The sequence below is a fragment of the Anolis carolinensis genome, chromosome 1 (genome assembly GCF_035594765.1).
Source record: "Anolis carolinensis isolate JA03-04 chromosome 1, rAnoCar3.1.pri, whole genome shotgun sequence".
Taxonomy (NCBI): domain Eukaryota; kingdom Metazoa; phylum Chordata; class Lepidosauria; order Squamata; family Dactyloidae; genus Anolis; species Anolis carolinensis.
In genome coordinates, this window is record NC_085841.1 from 218,815,305 (window position 1) to 218,841,692 (window position 26,388).

The 26,388-nt window shown below is 38.3% G+C and overlaps 1 protein-coding gene across 4 annotated transcripts in view; it reads left to right on the forward strand.

The window, feature by feature from the left end:
* The window catches only part of ly75 (lymphocyte antigen 75), an 80,524-nt gene that overhangs the window by 28,776 nt on the left and 25,360 nt on the right, over positions 1–26,388 (forward strand). For all 4 annotated transcript variants that reach the window (XM_062969853.1, XM_062969907.1, XM_062969960.1 and 1 more), the window contains 17 exons: positions 1,888–2,061; positions 2,453–2,617; positions 3,619–3,729; positions 4,076–4,219; positions 7,958–8,146; positions 8,483–8,640; positions 9,840–9,950; positions 10,801–10,889; positions 11,473–11,642; positions 11,762–11,958; positions 13,641–13,783; positions 16,211–16,292; positions 17,205–17,276; positions 18,284–18,404; positions 20,087–20,122; positions 22,578–22,753; positions 24,017–24,081. In XM_062969853.1, coding sequence (XP_062825923.1) covers positions 1,888–2,061; positions 2,453–2,617; positions 3,619–3,729; positions 4,076–4,219; positions 7,958–8,146; positions 8,483–8,640; positions 9,840–9,950; positions 10,801–10,889; positions 11,473–11,642; positions 11,762–11,958; positions 13,641–13,783; positions 16,211–16,292; positions 17,205–17,276; positions 18,284–18,404; positions 20,087–20,122; positions 22,578–22,753; positions 24,017–24,081 — 2,203 coding nt within the window. The remainder of the gene's footprint in view (positions 1–1,887; positions 2,062–2,452; positions 2,618–3,618; positions 3,730–4,075; positions 4,220–7,957; positions 8,147–8,482; positions 8,641–9,839; positions 9,951–10,800; positions 10,890–11,472; positions 11,643–11,761; positions 11,959–13,640; positions 13,784–16,210; positions 16,293–17,204; positions 17,277–18,283; positions 18,405–20,086; positions 20,123–22,577; positions 22,754–24,016; positions 24,082–26,388) is intronic.

A 26,388-nucleotide genomic window follows, 5' to 3' on the forward strand; every position in this document is an offset into this window, starting at 1 on the left:
GAAGCATTTTCTCCTGACGTTTTGCCCAGGATGCCTGCCATAGATGTGTACAAAACGTCAGGAGATAATGCTTCTGGAACATGGCCATACAGCCTGGAAAACTCACAACAACCCAAATATTAAACTGCCAAAGTAGTAGGATCTTATGTTATATCCCACCCTGCCCCTTTCTAACTTTATTGTTGTGTGGCTTCAAGTCGTTCAAGTCTCTTATGCTGAACTTATTGTGGTATTTTCCAGAGTTGAGAGTTTAGCTGAATCTACATTGTCCTATATCCAGGCATCTGGTCCTAGATTATCTGCTTTGAACTGGATTATATTAGTCTATACTGCCATATAATCAGGGATAGGCAGATAATCTGGGATCAGACTCTGGGATATAGGGCAGTGTGGAAGAGGCCTAAGCGACTTGCTGAAGGTTACCCATTGGGTTTCAGTAGCTGAATTGAATCCTGGTTTCTGGAGTCATAGTCCAACACTCAAACTACTACACCATGTTGTAGTCAGGGAACCTTGGTAATTTATCCTGTCAGGCTGTACAAAAACCATTCATAATTGTACTACATTTTACAGAACAAACTCTGTAAATTTGTGGTTCTTTGAGGAAAACATTAGGTATGTCTGAGCAGAAAAACATGGAAATTATTCCAAGCTGTCTTTTGTTTTTCCTCTCTTGGGAAGTTTGGTTGATGATGTCCATGTCTTACAGCTAGGCGTGTATAAGATATTGTTTATGCAACTATGAAGAGCTAATTCCTAGATTTTCCCATTCCTTTCCCTTTCTTTTCTCATTCCTCTTGCTTTTGTATGGTAATTGTTGCTGCTTTTTAACATTTTGTATAGCATCTACATATGAATGCTTCATACAGTCATAATAATAACAGTTATTATTAAATCCAAAAATAGGATTCCAAGAGTGCAGCAGCTACTGTATCGATTGAACCGTGCTAGCCGATAAAGGCCATAATCCCGAGGTGGCTTCAGAATATTTTCATCCATAATGGCTTTGGTGACACTGCGGTCTCGTTTCATAAATGTACTTTCAAGGCTGCATAACAGTGACCAATTCAGCAGGATTTTTAAAACAGGTTTATTTAAAATATCACAATAGTTTTGGTATGTCCTAGCATTAGTCTGCAAAAAACCCCTGGAGAGTTCTTATTTGCTTTGCAGAAAGCAAACATGCACTGGCTGGCTGGCTAGAGGAACACATAAAATTGACTGGTCACTTCTGTTAACCTAGATTGGAGCCAATAGAAAAATGCAGACTTGAAAACTGCAATTTCTTTTCATCAGCTTGCCTGATCTCCTTTATCACCCTCTTTCTGGCTAGATGTATTTTCAGTTTCAGTTTTGAGACACATGTGCTGTCTGTTTTGCTATATACAGTATTGATTTAAATATTTTCAAAACAGAAAAAAACAAGATAAATAAATATATGAGACACTCTATACCAGACATCTGTTGGAAGTTTCACTGCAGAAAGCCACAGCAAACAAGACAATTCAGCATCCACTATTTGCACGAGTATCCATTATTTAGAACTACAATGATGTTAAAAGCTTGATAAGGCATTGAGAAAGGAAGATCATGTGTACAAGAGTCCTAACAACAATATCGTTCTCTGCTTTAGAGGATTTATTAAGAGGACAAGCCTAAAGTGACCTATGGTACTATTGCTAGAGCATTTTTTTCCCCTCGAGAGCATGGCAGAACCACTTTACTAGGAACCCTTTATCCTTTCCTTAATGCAGGAGATCCAGTATTTAACCAGCATATTTTTGCAACCCCCACTTGGCACAGCTGACACCAAAACAACACACATATACATCCCTCAAAAACACTTTTGCAAAGATTAAAACTGAGTTTTTATTGTTTTTCCTTTAGAAATTTACACCAGGGATGGGAACTCCTATGGGAAACCTTGTGAGTTTCCCTTCCTGTTTAACAAGACATGGCATCATGATTGCATACATAATGAAATGTTCCAGGGTGGCGAATGGTGCTCCACAACCTCCAGTTTTAGTCAACATGGAAAATGGGGGTTCTGCTTAAAACCAGGCAAGTACTGTGTTGTAAAAAGTTGTATTATTATTATTATTATTATTATTATTATTATTATTATTATTATTATTATGCTTAAACAAACCAATTCTTCTCATTCTCTGCAAACACATGTACAAGTAATAAAGGAGGATATGGGATGTGTGAAGATTCTGCACACTTTCTATTTGATTATCTGCATTCTTTTTAACACGCATGGGATAGAGAAGGGAGGCTGAGAGGAAACATGGAAAATACATATAGTTTTCTTGCATTCCGCTTGCTTGTTCAGTCATACTAAGGGTGGAAAAGATATAGCAACAGGACTTTAAATCTGGTTGGATTTCTTAATGTATTGATGTATCTGTGTGAGACCCAGGTTTCATCATTATGTTTTTCGCCTCCCCAGAGGATGGTTGTCAGGATACATGGGAGCATGATGAGAAATCTGGAAGTTGCTACCAGATAAATACCCAGGCTGCCTTATCTTGGAAGGAAGCATATGTCTCATGTCAGAGGCAAGGTGCAGATTTGCTGAGCATCCGCAGCGCATCTGAATTAAACTACATTCAAGGTAAATACAGTTCAGTAGAGTCAATCTTGGGGAATGTGGGCACTGGCATTTGAGAAATAAGGGAGCTGTACAACAGAAATACAGTAATTTCAGGATAGATTTCTGGACGCCAGCACTTACTTGTAGATCAAAAGAGTCATTTATCTGAATTCCGATCTTAACCATCTTGTTGTCATGTTAAACTTTGAACTAAAGATAAAATACCAGTGCAAATATTCTGTTTAACGTAGGATTAAGAAAGAGATTTATATATGCAGGTTCACTTTATGTTACCTGGGTGGTGCTGTTTCTGTCTGCATGTCTAAGCAGGTTAAATGTTTCTTTTCAGTAAACCATTTTCCTACAATACCTCACTTTCTTTTTAAAGAGTACTTCATTGACTTTGGTGTATTTCCCTTTTCTATATTATTACCAGTAGTTAAATCTACCAAAGCACACTCAGTTGAAATTTTATGATACTTTAGCAACCACTTTCCATGCAACACTCAAAAAATGCAATAGAAATTCCTCTCTGTCTTTTTCCACAGTGCCAAAATATTGCTGTTTGGGAACTACAGTAGAGTCTCACTTATCCAAGCTAAACGGGCCGGCAGAAGCTTGGATAAGCGAATATCTTGGATAATAAGGAGGGATTAAGGAAAAGCCTATTAAACATCAAATTAGGTTATGATTTTACAAATTAAGTACCAAAACATCATGTGATACAACAAATTTAACAGAAAAAGTAGTTCAATACGCAGTAATGTTATGTTGTAATTACTGTATTTACAAATTTAGCACCAAAATATCACGATATATTGAAAACATTGACTACAAAAATGGCTTGGATAATCCAGAGGCTTCGATAAGCGAGGCTTGGATAAGTGAGACTCTACTGTATATTAATGATAATAATCCAGCAATTAAAAACTGCCTTGACAGAGAATATTTAGCTTCAGTGCAGTAGATAAGTGTGAAAAATCAATTTTATACTAACTTGTAGTATTTTTAAAACTCCACAGCTAAAGATGGTATTGCAGAGATATTTTGGATTGGATTAAACCAACTAGATCTTTCTGGTGGCTGGCAGTGGTCAGATCACACCCCACTGAACTTCCTTAGCTGGGCTCCAGGTAACTATATTTGTCATTCAGTATAGTCCTATTCATGTGTACTCAATCTCACTACATTCAGAGGAGCTTGGTTTTAGGAATGCAAGCATAGAATTTCAGCCTTGCAAAATAATCTCTCATAAAATACAGTCTAGAGTTCATCTGCAGATTTGATGTTTTGGAGTCAACTTATTTGCCGCTTTGAGTCTCCTTTGTGGAGAGAAAAAGCAGAATGATAATCACCATAATTTGCCAAAGATGTTGGACGAGGATAATATTTCATCTCCACCTTCCTAATCCTGTAATTTTGTGATACTATGATTTTTACGCCATAGCGTTTTAAGTACTAGTCATTGTTCTTCCACAGAAATGCAGAATACACCTCTCTTAGATGGAACTGGGTGTGTAGCTATGAATGCCGATGCAGGCAACTGGCAGAGTTATCCTTGTGAGACTGCACTTCCATATGTCTGCAAGAAACAATTCAATAATACCAACGCAGAATTTCCAGGTAAATGCATTGGGGAAGTAGTTGTGTGCTTTAAATTCCCAAAATATTGCAGCAGTTCATCATTATTAAGTAACATCTTTAAGTAACTTCAACTGTGAAAGCCTGTCTACAAGAAAAACAGCATTCCAAAACCTCAGAATCACAACCCTGAATGGCTTCAGCATATTCTCTTCAGCCTGGTCAATCAGCAGATTCACAGAATGGGAGGAAAATATTAACTATGAAAAAAAAATTCTCCAAAAATTGTTTTAAAAACAATCTTCTATCTTTACAAAATTAGATGAAATTTTACCAAACATTATAGCATTTTAGTTACATGTACATTGAAATACGTCCCTCTATATTCAGCATGGTGCAGTGGTTTGAGTATTTATCATGTCAGAAGCGAACCGAGAGTACAGTTGTAATGTATTTAAAAACACAAACAAAGTTAAAAACTTGGCATTATACTAAATGTCCTTTGACCAGTAGCTGGCCACTTGGAGTGCCTCTGGTGTTGCTATAAGAAGGTTCTCCTTTGTGTATGTGGCAGGGCTCAAACTGTATTGCCATAGGTGGTCTGTGGTTTGCTCTTCTCCACAGTCGCATTTCATTGATTCCACTTTGCAGGGTTGGTTCTGCGTCTGGCATCTTGTGGTGCCAGAACACAGTCTGTTCCAAGTTGCCCAGTCTTCTGTATGCCCAGGAGGGAGTCTCTCATTCGGTATCAGCCATAGCTTGAGATTCTGAGTTTTAGCCTGCCACTTTTGGACTCTCGCTTGCTGAAGTGTTCCTGCAAATATCTCTCTAGATCTTAGAAAACTATATCTTGTTTTAAAGTGCTGACTGATATAAGAACAGAGAATGGGCCAGAGATGTAACTGCCTTGGTCCTTTCATTAGTGGTTTGAGTGCTGGACTGTGACTGGAGATCATAGGTTTGATTCTCCACTTGGTCCAAAGAAACTGAGCTTGGGCAAATCACATTCTCTCCACCCCAGAAAACCTGTGATAGGGTCACCCTAGGGTTGTAATAAATTGGAAATGACTTGAAGACACAACAATAACAACATATTCAGTCCAGCATTGTCCCTAATTGCTGTTACAATTTATACAAGTAAGGACACCATTTTAACTGGCCAAAATGGTCATGAGCAAAAGGGAAATTCTGCTGGTTGAAGAAGCTTGCCATATTCCCTAATCCTAACCTACCTCAGTTGGCATGCATGGGTTGCATGATCCAAACTGATGAAGAAGGCCAAGGGCTACTTGTGCCACTGCCGATAAAAGGCCTGCTGAAGCTGAATGCAATTACCATCTAGGAATATTGGGAACTCCTCTTAACCCAGTCTAATTTTGTGCCAGCACTGTGACTATATTCGTAAACTGGAGATTATTTGGATTTGAAAGAACTTGCCTCCTCTGTTTCCCCATCCCTTCTCCATCCCCTTTTTGGCTGTTGTCCCAGCAAATCTTAGCCAGCAGAGATCTAATTGCATACCTCTGAGATCTGTGAGGGAGTAGTATTTTGCTGGCAGAAGGGGATTTCGGTTGGCAGAAAGGCAGGTGTCTAATGTTACCTTCTACAAGTCTTTGCATCCTTGATTTAGATATAGGAATATATATTCTGTTGAATTAGATGGGACACACTTTTGATTAAACTTATGCAAGGTCAGACTTCATGAACCCTCTTTATCAGGGATTCGCTATTTATGTTACTGCAACACAGGAGCTGGAAGAAGTTAAAAATAGAACATGAATTGTGGCCAACTTTGACCTAACTCTGAACTCAGCAGGAAAGGAAATGCAAACAAACAAAAAGTGTGGTGGGAAGAAGGGGGGAAAGCAGTAGAATTAGGTCTTCACTTGTGAAAATGGGACAAAAGTGTTTTTCTGTCAGCTGGGATGGGGCAACTTCCCATTCACTCATACAGTATTCCCAAACTCTTCATTGAATCTAGATTACCCTGCATCAGTTTTTGGCAGTCTGCTTTGTGGCCAGAAGGAAGTAGTGGCCATTATTGTTGTTTGCCTTCAAGTAATTTCTGAACCTGTCACAGAGTTTAATTGCCAGTGTTTGTTTTGCAATTGCCTTCCTCTGAAGCTGAAAGGGTGTGACTTGCCTGAGGTCACCCAGCGGTTGTCCATGCCTGAGAGGGGATTTGAACCTTGGTCTCCTAAAATCTTGACCCACACTCAAGCCACTACACCATGCTGGCTCCTGTGGTCAAACGATTCATAAAATGCAAGAGTCTGCATCTCGCATTATTTTAGTGCAAAACAGGAAGCAAGATGGTCCTTTTACCCCTTCTTGTTGCACCAGACCCAAAAGCAACTCTGGATTCTTCATCTCCCCCATTGCTGCATTTGGAAGAAAAGGCTACTCCTTTTTAGTTTGCTGACAAATTGATGCTGGCCATATATAGTTTTGTGATTTGTCCAATACAAGGTGAATTTGGACAACCTTGCTTTCTACCAGGTCATACTATTTATCCCTGTAGCTCAGTAGTGTCTCCTCTGTTAGGTAATAGCTTTCTCCAATCACATGTAGATTTTCACCAAGCTTTTAAAATAGAGATAAGTGTTAGCGCATGAGCACGGAGCCATTGTGCATGCAAAGTATGCAGAGTTGTAGCCAGGCCCTGTTGTATCATTAGGTTTGTGATTCTGTGTTCAAGTGTGGGAAGCATCTTTCATCTGAATTCATTTTCAAAAAAAGTGCCTTTGAGGGGCTGCATTCCTATGCTGGGTGGAGATAAATGAAAAAGAATGAGAATTAAAATGTCAGTGTCTGGAAGATCAAGACATGAATGTCAACCTTTTGTAATGCAGAATAAAAGCCCCACTCACAGCAGGCAAGCAAAGACCAAGACAGGTGGGGGGGGGTGTATTTGAATTCTCCTATGAAGGAGACCACAGCTGGTTGCTGCTGGCTGGCTTCACCAGAGAGCTGGAGCCTATTTAAGACCAAGTCGCCCCTCATCTCCTTCCTTTGCTCCTTGCATGCATTACTCCACAGGAGCCTTACTATTGATTTATGTGACTAATTTTGCCTGATTTGTTGTGGTTATCAGATTGGCATGGGGGTGAAGCTGGTTTGTTGAATTGGCAGCTCTGCAGGTGGTCACAGGTTCCTAATTTGAGATTAAACCTTTCCCTCCTTGATCTCGCCTCTTCCCTGTCCCAGAGGATAATAGGGTTCCCATTGCTATGCCTTTGCCCCAGGGATTCACCCTACAATTTGGGCAGTTTCTGGCCTTGGCATTTTTGGCATGACTTTTCCAGCAGAGCATAAGGACGTGATGTTTGGGTGGCTTCACTAAGCGGAGTTTGTCTCCCCATCCGGCCTCAGGGCCTGCTGGGTTGCCCCAAGGAAGGCACATTTAATATCAGAGGAGGTTGGCCATCCTCCCCATTTTTAGTATATTTTTTTAATAAATTGTTGCCTTGGATGAATCCCACTCTCCCAGTCTCAGATTATTATTGCTGGGCCACAGACAAAGGTTGCAGACAATTCCTGCCTGTTAAATAATGCTTAATGAGAATCATGCTGTCTTGGCTCCAAAACTTGACAAAATCTGGGATACCACCTAGGTTGTGTCATTAGGAAGGGATCAATCATCCGGATAAGTCCAAAGGGGCAGATCTATCCTGGAGCCTGAGATTCCCTACCCCCACTTCTAGTTTCCTCTTTTGTAACTGTGGTTTTTCTCTACACAATGTTCTGTGTAAATTGCACATATTTCATCTTCGTTCTCAGGAGTTCAGAACTATTTGGAGACTGAGTGTGAATCTGACTGGAATCCTCACAATGGGTTTTGCTATAAGCCAATAAACAACTCTGCTTCCTGGAAAGATGCATATCATTCATGCAATGCAAGCAATAGTAACTTAATCAGCATACATTCCCTAGCAGATGTTGAGTTAGTTGTTACAAAACTTCATAATGGTAAGTTTTGCCTAAGGTCATGGATATGAATGTGTTCTACTGTTTTTTAGCGCAAGCATCTTTTGTAATCTTAAAATAATAATGTAATGGAAGTTTGTTTTAGTTGTAGGGGGTTACTTCTTTCTCCTTGGACAATTTCTTTGACCATTCAGAACTGCAGACTGCTCAATAAAAATAAATCTGTGATTGAGAGTGAAATGTTCTGTTTTTGGCCATATCTTTTAAATATCACTGTAATTTAGAGGCATTGTAACATATTTCAGTGTATTCTGAAAAAGATGCTCTAGTTTATTTGATTAGCTGTATTACTTTTTGAATTTCTACTTTTGATTATAGAAACAGAAGACCAGGTATGGACAGGCTTCATGAATGAGGATATTCCAGCCTTGTTTAAGTGGTCAGATGGTTCAGAAGTGGCGTTTACTTACTGGGATCAGAATGAGCCAAACATTCCTTTCAACAATACTCCCAACTGTGTAGCATATTCAGGAAAGGTATCTATCTTACCTACCTGTAGGAGCCTGCCCGAGGTTTTAGATTTTTGAGGGAGGTCTTTCTCTCATTCTCACCATCATCCCAGGCACATTTGGTGAGGAAATGACAGAAAGAAGCACTCTCTGTGTCAAATTGTACAACCATGGCCCTCTCCTTACTGCCTTTCCATCATTGGGGGAAAAATTAGTTTATGTAGGGGGGGGGGGTTGTTTTTAATTAGTTGTAGCAAATTTCAGTTGAGGTGTTTTCATTTCTGCTTTATTCTGTTCTAAATGCTTTTTAAAATTGACTATTTGTGTATCTCAAACAGAACTTGGATTTAATTCTGTTTTGACTTCTTGTTATTATTGTGTTGTTATTGTTTTAATGGCTATAACCTACCTTGAATCCCATGCTGGGAGAAATATTTGTCCCCCAGACTCACATTTTCATTGTAATAGCTACAAAGCTAGATCCATGGGGTAGTTATTCTGTAGTACATTGTCACCTGAATATTTTGTCAATGATTTCTTCAAATGTTGGCCACTTTCCATGTGTAGGGTTTTCTTGCCCCAACAAAACTTTTCCATCACAATTCTGGTGAATCAAAGTACAGCAGACTAAATACATTTGCTTTGCTTGTTAGGCTGTTCTCATTTGGAGACCTCAGGCCCTTTCTGCACTGCCATATAATCCAGATTATCAAATCAGATAATCTACATTATCTGCTTTGAACTGAATTATGTGGGTCTACACTGCCATATAATCCAGTTCAAAGCAGATAATCTGGATTTTATATGGGAGTGCAAAAGAGGTTTCAGAATTGTTTCAATTCGGGGTACATCAGGAAACAGAAGAAGATTCTAACCTCTTCTACATTGGAATTAGGAAATGGGTTCAGTGTGATAAATGAACTTCTATAGCATTTTGTGAGAGGAGTCTCACACAGCTGTCATTTTTGTGGTGCAACAGTTTCCTTCTTCATCATCAAAAGAGTATATGAAGCAGGTTTAAAAGCAGCAGAGGTTAATGCAGGTCTTTAGGCTCCCATCCAGCTGGAAAGAGACTTCTGAGATGAACAGCTGAGAAATGGTTAAATCAGTTTCATTGCTGTTACAATACAAATAAATTAAATAGTTTCATTCAATATACACATTTTTTGAAATAATACTTGAATTAGGATTTTTAAAAAGACGTTATTTTTTCCTCTTGCTAATAGTTGAGTCGATGGAATATCCAGTCTTGTGAACAAAAACTAAAATACGTATGCATGAAAAAGGGAAAAGTCTTGGATGTACCCAAATCTGCTAAAGATTGTCCTTCAAGTGAGGTAAGGAAAAAAGAATGATGCCGTTTTGAAACAGCTGAGGCAGTTATTTAAAATGTTTGGATTATCTCTGACCATGATTTTGCATACTTGGAAGAGCAGAAATGGGAAATATTAATTGCAAAACATAGCCTGGAGCCTTTTGGGATTCTGTCTATTTAAACTATAAATATATTTCCTGGTGTTTCTGAACCATTTTTTAACATCCATGTTGATAACAATTCCTAAGTAGTTATTTATTGAAATTTGCATGCCACCTGAGCAGCAGGACCCAAGGTAGCTTCCAAGCACATGATATTTAAACCTTTACAATTTAAAAAATTTAGCAGCTTAAATGATTTTATAAACATTTTAACATTAGTTAAAACATGCATATGTTTTAAAGATAGATTAACCATCTCCAATAAAATAAAGCAAATAGCTTCCTCCCAATAGCCACAAAACGGGACCCACAGTTCCTTCCCAAAAAGCAAGTAAAAGTAGGATGAATTGTTAATGTTGTTTTTCTCCCTCTTTAAAAATGTAATGGGGGCAGCCACATTTGCACCTAACAATAAATCAGACTTCTAAGCAGCATGCCAGTGAATGTGATCAATTCTTGCCTGCTTTGCTTGTCATTTCGTGCCAGGAATAAAACTAACTGGTAATTTTAGTTATAACCCCATCATACCTCTTTATTCCCAAAGAAGCTAGGGGTCATAAGCCAACAATAATATGCCCTTGAGGCAAAGCGAGGAACAGGTGCTATCATTCTGCCCATTGGAAATGAAGCAATATAGACCAGTTGATATGTAAATTGTGTAATACCTGTTTCGTTTATCTTTGAGTAAAAGAGTATCATTCTCCAAACTAGGGATGGAAAAAGCATGGAGATTTTTGTTACAAGATTGACCAGAATGAAGTATCATTTGGAAAACTATGCAATCTCACTATTACGAACAGGTATTGTGTAATGTTTTTCTTTATATTGTTGTAACAGACAGTTGGTATGCCAAAGATAAGATAATTTTGGAAAATATGCAGTTTTTATTAAAGGTTCCTCTGTATCTTTAATAACATGGCATAATCAGCATGGCATAATGTTATAAGTTCTGGCCTTGGACTCTGGGAAACAAGGTTTAATTCTCATTTAACCATAGAAACGTACTGGGTGACCTTGAGGAAAGCCGGTCACAAACCTCCTCACAATCTTGCCAAGAAAGTCTGCAATTGGGATTTCATAAATTGGAATTGACTTGAAAGCTGAAGGCAGCAGCTGAAGCAACATAAAATAATGATATCCTAGTAGAAGTAAAATATTATTATATCTTATTTTAGTACATTTTCATCCCCCAAGGACCTGTAAATGTGGCAGATTTCCTCCACATCTCTTTGCAGGGTACTGGGGAAGAAAAGCCCTCCAAGGTTCATCAGGAGGTATATGTGTCCCTGGGTCTATGGAAGTTGTTTGTCCCAGATTAAATATACTGTACTCATGCATTTGAAAAGGAAGATTGCTGTTTAATGTTGAACATCTGATTTACAGATTTGAACAAGAGTTCATAAACAGTCTGATTAGGAGGAACAGCAAAGTTGAAGGAAAGTATTTCTGGACTGGCTTGCAAGATAGCAAATCTTCAGGAGAATATAGTTGGGGAAGTGTAGATGGAAATTATGAAAAGTTAACATACACAAACTGGGGCTCTTTTCAGCCAGGTAAGATTAGATAAATGTTGCTATGTATTTCATAATACAACATTGAACATTCCTCTGTTTCTAAAAAAAAATAGCTAACAACAAATTAAAATGTGATTTAAAAAAAATCAACTTTCCAGATATTCGTGGAGGATGTGTGGTTATGTCAAGTGGAAAACATCTTGGAAAGTGGGAGGTCATGGATTGCCAAACGTTTAAAGCATATTCTATTTGCAAGAAGTACATTGGACCCAAAAAAGAGCCAGACACACCGCCTAAGGTCACCGACCCATGTCCGCAAGGATGGCAGGGTGGATCAGGTCTTGCTTGTTACAAGGTACAGTAGTGTACTATTTCTACAAAATGTCCTGCTTTATCTAGTTCAGTTACTTGAAAACACACACCCAGGTAGTCACAGACTTTGTGGCGTTGATGTTACTCTGGTTTTGTATTTTTGAAATTGTAGAACATCTCAATACGATTTATTTTGCTCTAAATATTTTTCCAGATGAAAGATTTCATCATCACATAATTTAATAAAAGGGTGCTGTTAACTGTTCTCTTTTCTTCTGTTGTCTACCATTTGAGTAAGGACACTGATTTGGATCTTGAGATTCTTTTATGTTTCTGTTCCTTGAAAGTGCTTTTGACCTGGCAGAAATTCCTGCTACTGTAAGGATTAGGGCAGTAGTTCTCAACCTGTGGGTCCCCAGGTGTTTTGGCCCACAACTCCCAGAAATCCCAGTCAGTTTACCAGCAGTTAGGATTTCTGGGAGTTGAGGGCCAAAACATCTGGGGACCCACAGGTTGAGAACCACTGGATTAGCGGATTAGGACATTTGCACTGGATATTTTTCACTTGTGTTCCTTTGCCCCACAAGGAGAGGAAAAGTGTCTTATACTGGTAAGCCACTTTGAGTAACATTTTGGAAGAATAATGGAATACAGACCAAAGAAAATAAACTGTTCCTGAGAATTGCTCAGTTTACTGATGCATATTTAATGTGATGCATTACAGGAGGAAGACGCAACAAAAAACCATCTTCCCCATTTAAACAGTGAGACTGCCCCTGTGAATGAATCACAGCCTAGACAATTTTAGGTTTTTTCTTAGGCCAAATTTTGTTAGTAAACAAGATAGAAAAAAAGATGTAATACCAACTCACAGGGAGCCCTATTGACCAAAACTAAACTACAGTCTTGCTTATCCAACCTTTGCTTATCCAACGTTCTGTATTACCCAACGCAGTCTGCCTTTTAGTAGTCAATGTTTTCGTTGTTAATATTTTCAATACATTGCGATGTTTGGGTGCTAAATTTGTAAATAGAGTAATTACTACATAATGTTACCATGGATTGAACTGCTTTTTTCTGTCAGTTTGTTGTACAACATGATATTTTGGTGCTTTATTTGTAAAATCATAATGTAATTTGACGTTTAATAGGCTTTTCCTTAACCCTTTTTTATTATCAACTTTTTCGCTTATCCAGTGTTCTGCTGGCCCGTTTATGTTGGATAAGTGAGACTCTGCTGTATATCTTGTAGTGTAATACATTTATTAGGCCAAGCAAAAAATACACATAAATAATTTTGGATTGATTTAAGGTCAGATTATCAAAGTAAATAATCCACTTTAACTGCTTTGAACTGGAGTATCTTAGTCTACATTACCATACAATCCAGTTTAAAGCAGTTAATCTGGATTTTATATGGCAGTGTAAAAGGGGCCAAAGTCTACACTTCCATATAATCCAGTTCAAAGCAGATAATCTGGATTATATGGCAGTATAGATCCAGCTCTAGGCCCCTTCTACGGCCGCTTCTATACTGTCATATAAAACCCAGATTATTTGCTTTAAACTGGGTTATATGACAGTGTAGACTCATGTGTATTATCTGCTTTGATAATCTGGATTATATGGCAGTGTAGAAAGGACCTAAGAGAGATGTTTCCACATAATGAAATATGCTTGCCTATCTCATAAGAAACCCGATTTTTGTTTTGTTTTCATATAAAGTTCTTTCACAAAGAAAGAGTGTTGAGAACAAGAACCTGGGAAGAAGCAGAGAGGTTCTGCGAGGCTCTTGGAGGACACCTTCCTAGTTTCAGCAGTTTAGAGGAAATGAGAGAATTCCATAAAATACTGAGAAAAACTATCAGGTAATATAGTTTACATAAAGATGTGGAAGAATGATAAAGGTTCTTATAGGAAACGTAATTTTAAATTAGATTTGGTAGGAATTTTTTTTCTTTTCTGTAAGTGCATCATTGTGCTTCAACAAGAAGACGTCTGAAAGGTTTCCATTATGCCCTGTGCAGACACCCTTATGTTATTGGATAGTCATTATTAATTTTCCAATAAGTTAGCATTGTTTTAAACTACCCTTTTCTTACAAAAATGCACAATATCGTAATTCAAGAACAATAATTTGATGAGTGAATGCTTTAATAAATGATGAAGCATGTAACCTTTCCAGTATTTTTGGGGTCCCTATTTTCTTAATTAATATATATCAGCAAAGACCATGTATTTAAATTACTTTTTGTGAACAGAAGACGAATGTTTTGATTCTAAATGGTATTTTGGTGTTAAAGCCATACTTTTGTGCAAAGTATTATTTGTGCAGAATAATAGAAAGTATCAAGAATTTGGGTACAATTAAAAATGACAAACTGCAATATTTCCACCCAGATTGATTTTATTTTGCCCTACTGTTTCATGGATTATTTAAAATATGTGATATGTGTGATTGTAAGAGATATAATTACAATACACACTCTTAAAAATTGCAGGCATTCTGACATTTTCCATTAATATCTACAGAAGGTGTAATTTTCAAATTCCTATGGCAACAGATAATCTTGTCAAATTCATCTCTTCAGTCTCTCATAATTTCTGATGGTTATGGCAGTTTCTATTTATTACCAAAGTCTCAAAAGAGATTTTGTTTTGTTCTATTTTATCATAATCATTGTTATTATGATGTCACTGCTTTCAGAAGTATTTCAAATTTGGAGTACCAAAAAAGTAACATGTTTTAATATGTTCCCAAATTCAAAACATTTTGATTTTACATCTGCTTTGAAACAAAGGTCATGATCAATTCGCTATCCACACTCCCAACAGAACTACTACTTCATTGCCACCAATAAGCAACTCCTTGGGAGGGGCTTGTTGGTGACATCCCATTTCTAGTGATATCACACCAACAGGGCCCAGTTATGCGACCAGAAATACAATGTCACCAGCAAGCCTCTGGTAGGATGGGGCTTGCTGGCAGTGTGCAGCAGTAACCTCAATGTACCCTCAGTGCGGCTAACATTGTGGACAGGCAAACGGCTTCCAAGGACATTATTGGACATCATCGGGTAATCTGGTAGGTGTAGGTGTGTCTTAAGTCTTCTGTAGTGAGTAACTAGAGCAGTGGTTCTCAACCTATAGATCCCAGATGTTTTGGTCTTCAACTCCCAGAAATCCTAATAGCTGGTAAACTAGCTGAGATTTCTGGAATTGTAGGCCAAAACATCTGGGGACCCACAGGTTGAGAACCACTGAACTAGAAGCACATTTACACTGTCCCATTATCCTGAAGGGGGAGAATCAGCTCCATGGCAGCTGAATGATGCACGGACCTGTTTGAAATTAATGCAGCCTTGAACCACATAAACAGAAGTAGCAAGTTGGTTTGAATTTTCCCCAAGAATCCTGAGCAAACTGCAGCTTTGGACCCATGTAAATAGTTGGACTGGTTCCAAGACAGAACCAGCTGCAGCTGTTTATACTTCCATCCCATATTCCTTGGGCCTAGGCAGCTTGGGGACACAGGATGGCACTCAGCATTCCCCTCCTATTTTCATTGTGGCAGCAGCCAGCAGACATGATATGAACTAGAGCCTGTCACTTGTCTCCTGGAATGAAGTTGGCCAGGGCACAGTGTGGATTGGAGAAGTGAGGGGAAAAGGAGGGGACGATTTCTCTCTCTCTCTCTCTCTCTCTCCCCCCCCCCCCCCCGCCACCCTCTGAATGCCAAGCAATGTGGAGATGGGTTGGGATGATCAGGACTCCCTTCCACCTTCAAGGACTGGTGGTGAGAACTATTCCAGGGCCAGTCTGGCATGTGCCACTCCAGATTGGCCCCAGGATAAAAGATGTACAACTGACCCTTGATTTATGGTGCCTATTATCCTTCTGGTCCAGCAAACACCTTTTTATTCAGGTAGTTTTTTGTTAATTAAAACATGTGAGGTGTTAATTCAATAAGCAAGATAAATAGGCTTGTTGCATTTTGCAAGCCTGTATTTTCATGGAGACTTACAAACCTTGATCTCGGTATATGTAGACTGAAGCCAAACTGTCATTATGTTTTGTGTGCCTTATGGGCTGGACCCTTGCAGAAATGTTTAATCAAATACTCAAATGAGAGATGCATAGTGAGAAGTTTGGCAGGCCAACACAGTAACACTCTTCCAAAACAATTACAGTTTGATCATCAACCCAGGACTGTATAATGGTAGGATTACAATGTTAGAGTAATTGTGCTGAAAAATTCCTTATGCTGAAATGTGTTTTTTAAAATTCATTTACAGCAATGACAGATGGGTCTGGGTCGGGCTTAACAAGAGAGATCCAGGATCACTAGAGACATGGCAGTGGAGTGACAATAAACCTGTAAGTTAAAATACTAAGAAGGATAATTGAAAATCTAATCTGGCCAAAAGACAAATGTGGATGGACTCTGAAAGAGACTGCAGACTTAAATAACATAGTTCACAGAGGAAGTGTGTAAATGAAATAGCTCCTAAAAGCATCAGTTTAAATAAATCATATCTTATTTTGTTGGTGGAAATATTTTAAAATGTAACTGTTTAACTCTTGCTTTTTATAAAATTACTTGGGATCTCATGGCATTTTAGCTGATGTTAGTCATAAACACTTCATTATCCTTGAATCCAATGCAGCTGGAGAATAGCAGGTTCTCTGCCAATGTAATGAATTGCCAGAAGGATTTGTTTTGCTTTTAGAAACAATTTACCAATTTCTTATGTCTGCTGTAATTCCTGTTTGCATCTGTAAACACTGCTCTAAATCATTCCACCAAAATCAATAGCTTTATGGACACAGTATGGTTTTCTAGGTTAAAATAAATGGAAAGTCCATTAAGGTAGAAGTATTGTGTGCACACGGGACTCTCGATCATGATCACTGACTAATTTTCATTGTAAAAGTGTGATCAAATTTGTCTTCTTTTGGGAATAACCATTTCCATATGGAATGTTGAGTTTTAATGTTATCCACTAAAATATCAATTTGCTAATTTACTAAATGTGCTCCTTGCGCCCATATTGAGGCTCTTAGATGGATCAATGAGACCACTAGGGCAAGAATTAGACAACTTGTTGTATTTTAGATGCAGTATTGTAGATCTCATCATATCTACCTAGCATAGGCAGCGGGGATGGGAGCTGAAGCCTTTACACTTTGAACTGCAAGTTGTTGTTGCCGCCACAGTGTACAGATTAATATTATTAATATTATTGAAATGTAATTATGCAATAAGTGTCTCTTTTGTTCTTTCCAAAGATGTCTACTGTTCTTATGCCTGCTGAGTTTAAAGAAGATGAATATGATACTAGAGACTGTGCGGCTCTTAAGGTACACCACAACATTTTATGATGTACAGAGCTGCAGTCCTATACACATCTGCCTGGGAATAACTTCAGTCACTTTTGTCAGTATAGAACTATACTTTCTAAATACAGTAGAGTCTCACTTATCCAACACTCACTTATCCAACATTCTGGATTATCCAACGCATTTTTGTAGTCAATGTTTTCAATACATTGTGATATTTTGGTGCTAAATTCGTAAATACAGTAATTACTACATAGCATTACTGTGTATTGAACTACTTTTTCTGTCAAATTTGTTGTATAGCATGATGTTTTGGTGCTTAATTTGTAAAATCATAACCTAATTTGATGTGTAATAGGCTTTTCCTTAATCCCTCCTTATTATCCAACATATTCGCTTATCCAACATTCTGCCGGCCCGTTTATGTTGGATAAGTGAGACTCTACTGTACATTTAAACAATGTGGAAACACTTTAGCTGTGTATTGTATCAGTTAACTCAATTGCCCCATACCTCCCAGAAGGCATTTCAGGGCATTGTTTTTACAGGAGCAAGTGCAGTGGAGAAGTGCAAACTTCACAGTCCCCTGGGTTGCTTATGGGCCCATCCTAGTTCTAGAACATTAAACCCTATCATCCATGTCTCTTGCTTTCTGAATAGTGCCACCTGCCAATATTCCTTCTCTACAGCAAGCAGCTGAATAGATTGCTTACTTCCTTTGAAGGATTTCCCACTGAACATAGATATACTTATTTCCAATACAGTGATTACTAAGGTGTTGTTTCTTTTTGTCTACTGAATGGTTCAATGGAAGGAAGGAGAGACAGGCATCAAAAGTTCAAGAGGAAAATAAATAAAAGTCTTTTATAAATAGCTGGCTGATGTTCAGACCTTTGCAAACTTAAATTACAATGAGCATAGTGCAATTTACTTATGATTACGAATAAACATTCATAAGATGGTACTTCACATCTAGAAACTGGTATTATATTTCCATATTCCATTGTCTTTATTTTGTTGTTTTGCAGACTCTTAAATCCATGCGACGTTCATATATGTTTTTCCATTTTGAAGACAGAAGTGAAGACTTTTACTTAAAACCTTTCCACTGTGGTTCAAAACTTGAATGGGTATGCCAGATCCCTAAAGGTAGGCCTTAGTATCAAACCTCTGCAAGCTCAATCCTGTCTAACTTCAGAAGTAAATCCCACTGTAGTTGACATGGCTTGTTCCCAAGTAAGTGCCTTTTGGATTTTGTTTTGTTCACAGTGGCCCAAATATCCATCTTCTGAAGTATTTGTTGCTGTTCTGTGCCTTCAAGTCACTTCTGACTTATGATGATTCAGGCCCTTCTACACTATTGTATATCCTAAGACCTGAACCCAGATTATCTGGCAGTGGAGACTCATATAATCCAGTGAAAAGCAAATAGTCCAGGATCAATACTGGGATATAAGGATAGTGTAGAAAGGGCCTCAAAAACTTTCTGCAGAGAGGCTTTACCCTTGCCTTCCTCGCCGACTGGAAGAGTCTGATTTGCTCAAGGTCACCAAGCAGGTTTCAGTATCTGAGTTCAGATCCAAACTCTGGTCCCTAAAATCATAATCCAGCACTCAAGCACTGAATTATTATTTTTTGCCTTGTGGGTGTTTTTAAAGTAATGCTTGCATTGCTTTTTATAATCTCCCATGTCTAGTTTAAACCAGCAAGAGCATTTACATTTGATCTAAAAATGACTCTCTTGCTTCCTGTCCCACATAACCAACATTCACTGAGAGAGCCAGCTGTAACATTAGGCAAAGTGAGGCATCTGGATCTTGCAGCAGAATTTGTATGCACTTCAAGGCAAATTTTTAATTAATAATTTCATTTTCACCATGGTTAAAGTGTACTCTGGATTTTTGTCTTGACTACTGAAATGTTTGGAATCAGTATGCTATATTAATGCTGTAGCAAAATGGCAATCTTTTAATTTAAAAAGACTTTGTTAGATGTGTCTGTTGGCTACTCAAAGCAATAGCCTCACATCATTTTCTTATTTCTAAGAAGTAACGTCGTAAAGTAAAACAGATACATGACAGCCTTGTGCTTTGAGTTATCTGTTTTGTTCTAATGCAGAGGTTCTCAAGCTGTGGGTCCCCAGGTGTTTTGGCCTTCAACTCCCAGAAATCCTAACAGCTGGTAAACTGGCTGGGATTTCTGGGAGTTCTAGGCCAAAACACCTGGGGACCCACAGGTTGATAACCACTAATCTTAATGCATTGGTTGCCACTTACAGAACATGGATATATGGAGGATGGTGACACACATCACCTGTTGTATCCAGCTTCTTGTAGGAACTTTATTTCATGTTCTTCCCCAAATAAATGTTAGATTTTGTTTGGAATTCCTGGTCTACAATCAAAACTTGTGTTTCTAAAAATAATTTATTACTTTTTGCTCACTGTTTTTCTATTTGAGTTGTTACAAGTAATTGTTATATGAAGACCGGTTATTTTTGTGCTCCTGTCTGGAAGTTAAACATTGGTACCACTCTACTTTTAGTAAAAGAAAAAGAAAGTCAGAATATTTTGTAACAATGGTTTTTTAGATATTTCTTCCTCTGTATGTTATCTATTTAAAATCTGTTAAGAAAACATGCATTCTATTTCATTTAGCTTCCTTTTAAATTACAGTTCCATTCAAGTTTGTAATCTGTAATATTCCTGAAGTGCTTGCTTGTTTCTGATAATGAGACAAACTTTACAATGATGTTAAGGGGGAAATCACTTCTAACGTAGGGACATTCAAGATACTCAGTAAACATTTATTTCTCTTTCTCTTGTCAACAGGTCGTACTCCAAATGTACCAGAGTGGTACAAACCAGGTATGCAAATGTTTTATTTCCACATATTGTTATTCATTAAAATGGATGGAAGAGGGAAGGACTTCAGGATCTGTAATGTGGCAGTGATCACCAAACAAAACCTCTGGCAGATATGCTTTGGCTCCCTAACTTAGTTCTTATCATAATTGCCATCCTCGTTCTTGCATAGTTGTTTATCATGCTGCATCCCACACACAACATTAATTTTTTGTAATATGTGCCTTTTAATGCATTTTCTCATTGACTAAAGTATACTATGCATTTTCTTCACATTTTGGTCATGCACACGTACATATGTTTTTGCGAACATTTTTTGTTTTGCCCAGAACATATCCCAAGCCTCAGAAATGAAATTATTTCTGTGGCAAGATGGACTTTGTCCCATTGCCACTGTTTGGAAGTGCAAAACTAATGTTTTCATAGCCAACAATTTTTTTCAGGCTAAACTATTTCAGATGGCCAGAGGGTATTTCAGCCCAGCAGGATCGGATGGTGTGAGAAGACAATACAATTCCCTTACGCCTTACATGATTGCTTACACTAGCTTTGTTCCACAGTTTGAGTAGTTCCTAATTCAACTGTAAACTGAACTGCCTTTAGATTGATTCCTCACTCTGTCCCTGGCTGATCCACCACTTTAATTCCATGCCAGCAGCTCAGTTTATGTTTAAGCAAGCTCAAAAGCAGAAAACAATTACTTATATAATGTAATATAAAACTGTTATTATAGCATCCTACTACACAGCCCTGAAAGGAATCTGAGCAAGTGAACTACAGTAATAGATAATTTTAAGTGGTCAAATGAAATATATGATCATATTATCCTTCTTTGTGAAGAAACTTACATTTGGCCTTAGTAGGTCTTCTTCGGGGAACTTGTATGTGACTAATTGTCAGGACCCAGGCTGCAGAACACCAATAACCATGCGCAGAGACCAGACTCTATCTAATATCTTTATTAAAGAAATATATAAAAACAATAAAAACAAGTGAAGAATATAGTTCAGAAGCAGACCTTTCAGATGAGGTCAAATACAGTCCAGAAATGTATTGTCCAATATAAGATATTAGAGTTCAAAGTTTTAATCCACTTGACCGAAACACACACTTTGCCAAGCAATAGTGTGGGGAAATAACAGAGTCTTTATAGTCCAATGAAGTTTGTCAACAAGACTGGAATTAAACTTGATTCTTGACTTGATCCAAGACTTGAAACGAGGCAAACATGAAGCATGAAACGAAGTCCGTGGCAAAACGTGAAACAAGGCAAGGCTTGAAACTTGATCCGGGAAGCAAGGAACTGGGATTACGAAGTCCACACACGATCTCTCTCCTCAAGCTGATCAATTGACTCCGCAAAGTTCCCCTTGCGACAAACACCTATATTGGGTCTCGTTTTCCCGCCAACAGAACTCTTTCCCTAGAGAACGAGAAGCGAAACCCAACTCTGTCCAGATGCATGACTCCTTAGAATTTCCCAAGGGAAGCAGACCTAATCAGCTAGTTGTTTGGCAGCGATTCTCAGGCTCCGGCGATTAGCCTCTCTGACTCCTCTATCTCTAGTATAATTGTCCCTCCGGGAAAACGGGGGGGAGTTCTGCCCAAGGCCTGTTTGGCTGAATTCTTGAGGGCAAACATCCTCCAGGTGGAGAGGCTCCTGCTCTGGCTGAACCGGCGAAAATCCCATGTTTTCCTCTTTGTCTGCCACAATAGTACTAGGAACAGGACTACAAGGCCCATGAGTCATCACACTAATGTAGAGTAGTCAGAGAGAAAGTGTTTCCAGCATATTAGTGATTTTAACTCACAATATGATATTTGGTGTGTAGGCAACATCTTGCAGCACATGTGTCAGACTCAAGGCTCACAGGCCAAATCTGATTCGCCATGTCATTTTATGTGGCCCTCCAGATGCTGAACTACAACTTCTCTATTCATTAGACATTTTAGTTAGAGCTGAAGGGAGTTGTGAACCTAGAAGGCTGCAGGTCCTTCTGTTTCATCAGGATAGCGGAGTTTGAATTTAAATTCAAGGCTTGTGGATATGATGTCCTTTAATGTTTCAGCAACTCAGAGCCACAAGTGCTGTTGGGCTGCAATTCCCATTATCCCCAGTCTGCATGGCAGATAATCAAAAGCAACTTCAACTAATCAAAAGCAACTGGGGAGGTTCTTGTGCAGAGAGACTCTTACTACTATGCCCACTTTTGTAGCATTCTCTCAACAGTGAATGCTACTGTACTATACTTAAATCATTGAGGGCCTTTGAACAGGTTTTCAGAAAAAAATACAAATTCTTTTCCTATCAAAATGCAATGCTTAGTGTATACTATTTTAGATTGTGCTCATTCATTCATTTCCACTGTTACAGGTCACTGTTAATCTGATCAAGAGTTGTGGTGTATGAATAAGGTTTTCTTTGAAGCTTTATATATCACTTTAATTTTCTTTGTAGATGAAGATGGACTTCATGGGCCAGCACTGAATATTGATGGGTCTGAATTCTGGTTTGTGCCCCATAAACACCTGAGTTACCAAGAGGCTTCTCTCTACTGTTCTGAGAATGACAGTGACTTAGCTTATGTGACGTCTTTCACAGCGCTAATACAGATTTTAAACAGAATGGCAAATGTAATGTATACCTTTTAAAAATCTCAAATTGCTTTCTTTGTAAGAATAGCTGTGACAAAATAGTTGGTACTTTTTCCATTATTAATAGCATTAGTATTCGTAATATCTGTTTAGCGTAGTAGTTCTCAACTTGTGAGTCCCCAGATGTTTTGGCCTTCAACTCCCAGAAATCCTAACAGCTGGTAAACTGGCTGGGATTTCTGGGAGTTGTAGGCCAAAAACATCTGGGGACCCCAGGTTGAGAACCACTGGTTTAGAGAGAGAAAAATGATGAGATGTGTGATAAATGTGTGTGAGACTAGATAATGGTGCTTTTTTGTATCCAATGAAAGAAACCTGTATTTGTCGTCCCCTTTTATTTTCCTTTAGTGTAAGGAGATGGCAGAGTTAGGAGCAGAGAGTAAACTTGTGCATTCCTGTTCCTTTATGTGTGTATGGAGCTTATTAGGAGCCCATTCGTACCCAGTCTAAGCATTTATATGCCATAAGGGCTAAATTTTCATAAATCTAAAATAGATAATGGAGACATTAAAATCGTAAAAGTTCAAGATTTTTCATTCATCAGAATAGAAACTGGAGACTAGAAATCAGAGGAAGACTAGGACTTGGAAGGGCAGCAGGAACTAGACAAGACCTGAAGTATAAATATATAATTAAATGCTAAAGTTCTGATTGTCCATGCCATTGTATTTCCCATTTTTATGTATTGTTGTGAAAGCTCAGTAAAGAAAGACATAGAATTGGTTCCTAAACATTACTTCATTTTTCTGTATTAAGATTTGCATTTATATAAACACTATTCTCTCAATTTTGGTGGTGCAGCGGATTAAACTGCTGAGCTGCTGAACTTGCTGACCGAAAGGTCAGCTGTTTGAATCCAGGAAGCAGGGTGAGATCTTGCTGTTAGGCCCAGCTTCTGTTAACCTTGCAGTTCAAAAACATGCAAATGAGATACTGCTCTGGTGGGAAGGTAATGGCACTCCATGCAGTCACATGACCTAGGAGACATCTATGGACAACGGAGGCTTTTCAGATTAGAAATGGAGATGTGCAGCAACACCCAGAGTCGGACACGACTAAGGATGTCAGGGGAAAACCTTTATCTTTACCTTTACCTAAAGGGATCCCAGGAAATATTTCTTTAGATGTTTTTAAAAAAGGTCTTCTGGCAGAAAATTGTTTCTTTTCCTGTTACACTTAAGAAATTTTTCCCCATATTTATTCTGTAAGATGTAACGATGCATCTCCTTTTTGATTTTGCAGTTAACAGATGAGAAACAGACTTGGTGGCTGAAATACATACCTCCTACAAGTCACTACCATTCTGTGTATGTAACTATTACCATTTATATAGCTTTAGAGTCCTTTTGACGCCCAGCTTATAATAGTAGTGTGTTCCATAACATTAGGTAAAATATTTGAGCAATGAGCATGTTTCCACAGTGCTCCATAATCAAATAAAATACAAGCAACTGTCCATTGATCCTCTTTTTCTATTCTCATGTTTTATTGATTTAATCTGGTTTTTCATTCTTAGATGCTACTTTTCTATTTTACTGTCATCTTTCTGTGCATTGATTTAATTGATTTTTTCCATTGTCATAAACTGCCCCAGAACTCTTTATATTGAAGAACAGTGTACTAAATTTCTTAAAAGAAGTAAAAAAATAAACTGTTGATGCATGAATATCTGTTACGTTGTCTGAGGCCCATTCTGCACTGTCATATAAAATCCAGATTATCTGCTTTAAACTGGATTATCTGGCAGTGTAGACTCATATAATCTAGTTCAAATCAGATAATCTGGTTTATCTGCTTTTATAATCTATGTGGGGTTGCCTTTGAAGACTGTTCGTAAGCTTCAAATGGTCCAATGGGTGATAACCAGATTGCTCACCGGAGCGGTGTACATGGATCACACAACCCCCCTGTTACATCAGTTCCACTGGCTGTCAGTCTGCTACTGAGCACAATTCAGAGTACTGGCTTTAACCGATAAAGCCCTAAATGGTTTTGGCCCAGCTTATCTGTCTGAACATATCTCCCTCTATGACCCACCTCAGAGATTAAGATCGTTGAGGGAGGCCCTGCTCTCTGTCCCACCACCCTCGCAAGTTCAACTGGTGGGAACGAGAGACAGGGCCTTCTCAGCGGTGGTCCCTCATCTGTGGAACTCCCTCCCCAATGAAATCTGATCAGTCCCCTCCCTCCTAACCTTCAGGAAAAAATTTAAGATGTGGCTATGAGATCAATCATTCGAGCAGTCATTGAAGCAGTGTAATAATGAGAATGAATTGATGTGATTGACAGTGGACAGGCCCTGGACTTTGATTTGAATTTGCATGATTTTAATTGATGTTTTAATAAGTGATGTTTTAATTGTCTGTATTTTAATTGTAGTTGTTTATTTTGTAATTGTGTTGTTGACATTGAATTGTTGCCATTTGTAAAGCCGCCCTGAGTCCCCTTTGGGATGAGAAGGGCAGGGTACAAATGTGGGAAATAAATAAATAAATAAATAAATAAATAAATATGCCAGTATAGAAGGGTCCTGAGGCTATTGTTTGGAGGTAAACCGCCATCCCTTTGAACTCCTGTTTAGTATATGTATTCAAATAATGCAAAACATTAGCCCCATAAGAATGCTGGGGGTCGTTTTATTTCTGCCTGCCTGTCTTTCTTTGAAGATAATTAGGTGGTTTTGTTTGTATGTTGTTGTGTACCTTTAAATTATTTCTGATTGATGACAACCCTAAGAAGAGCCTATCATGGGGTTTTCTGAGGCTGAGAAAGTATTACTTGATCAGGGTCACTCAGTGGATCGCTAGGATCAAGAAGGGATTCAACTCCTCTTCTCTGGAGTTGCAGCCCAACACTCAAATTACTATATCACACTGACACTTTGTCATTGCTTCTGCATTTGTGTTATCTTCAGATTGTTGCTGATTGAGAACTTTGAGTTGACGAGTGTTGAATAATAACTTCCTAGAATTACTGAGGCACACCATGAGACATATGAAAAGACGTTTTGCTAACTAAGACATAGTGCCCCAGGGTCACCACTCCCATTTCACTCACAAAAGCAGGCTAGACTAGCTCCTCCAGGATTTATTTATTTATTAATTTCCCACATTTATATCCCGCCCTTCTCACCTGAAGGGACTCAGGGTGGCTTACAGTAATGGCAGCAATTCGATGCCCAACAAAATCAGTATCAAAACAATGCATAAAACAATTAAAATATTAAAATACAATATAAATTACAATATGTGTGTCTCCATTTCAACTCATTCCTCTCAACATTTTCCCACATTTCCCCCCCATTACTACTCCACCCTGCATCAGCTTCTTGAGTTATTCCACTCTCTGGGGTAGGGTAGGCCCTGGGAATATAGCTGGGATTTTTGGAGAGGGGATTGGGTGTTTTCAAATGCATTTTAATTGTATTCATTGTATTTAACTGTATTATTAACCCAACACACACAATACTGTTTAATTGTTTTAATTTTTGTATTTGTTTTGTTTTAAATTGATGAAAGTGTGTGACTGTTAGCCACCTTGAGTTCCCCCAGGGATGAATAAAGTAAATAAATCATAAATAATACATAAGGGGTATTCCATGTAATGAGCTGTTG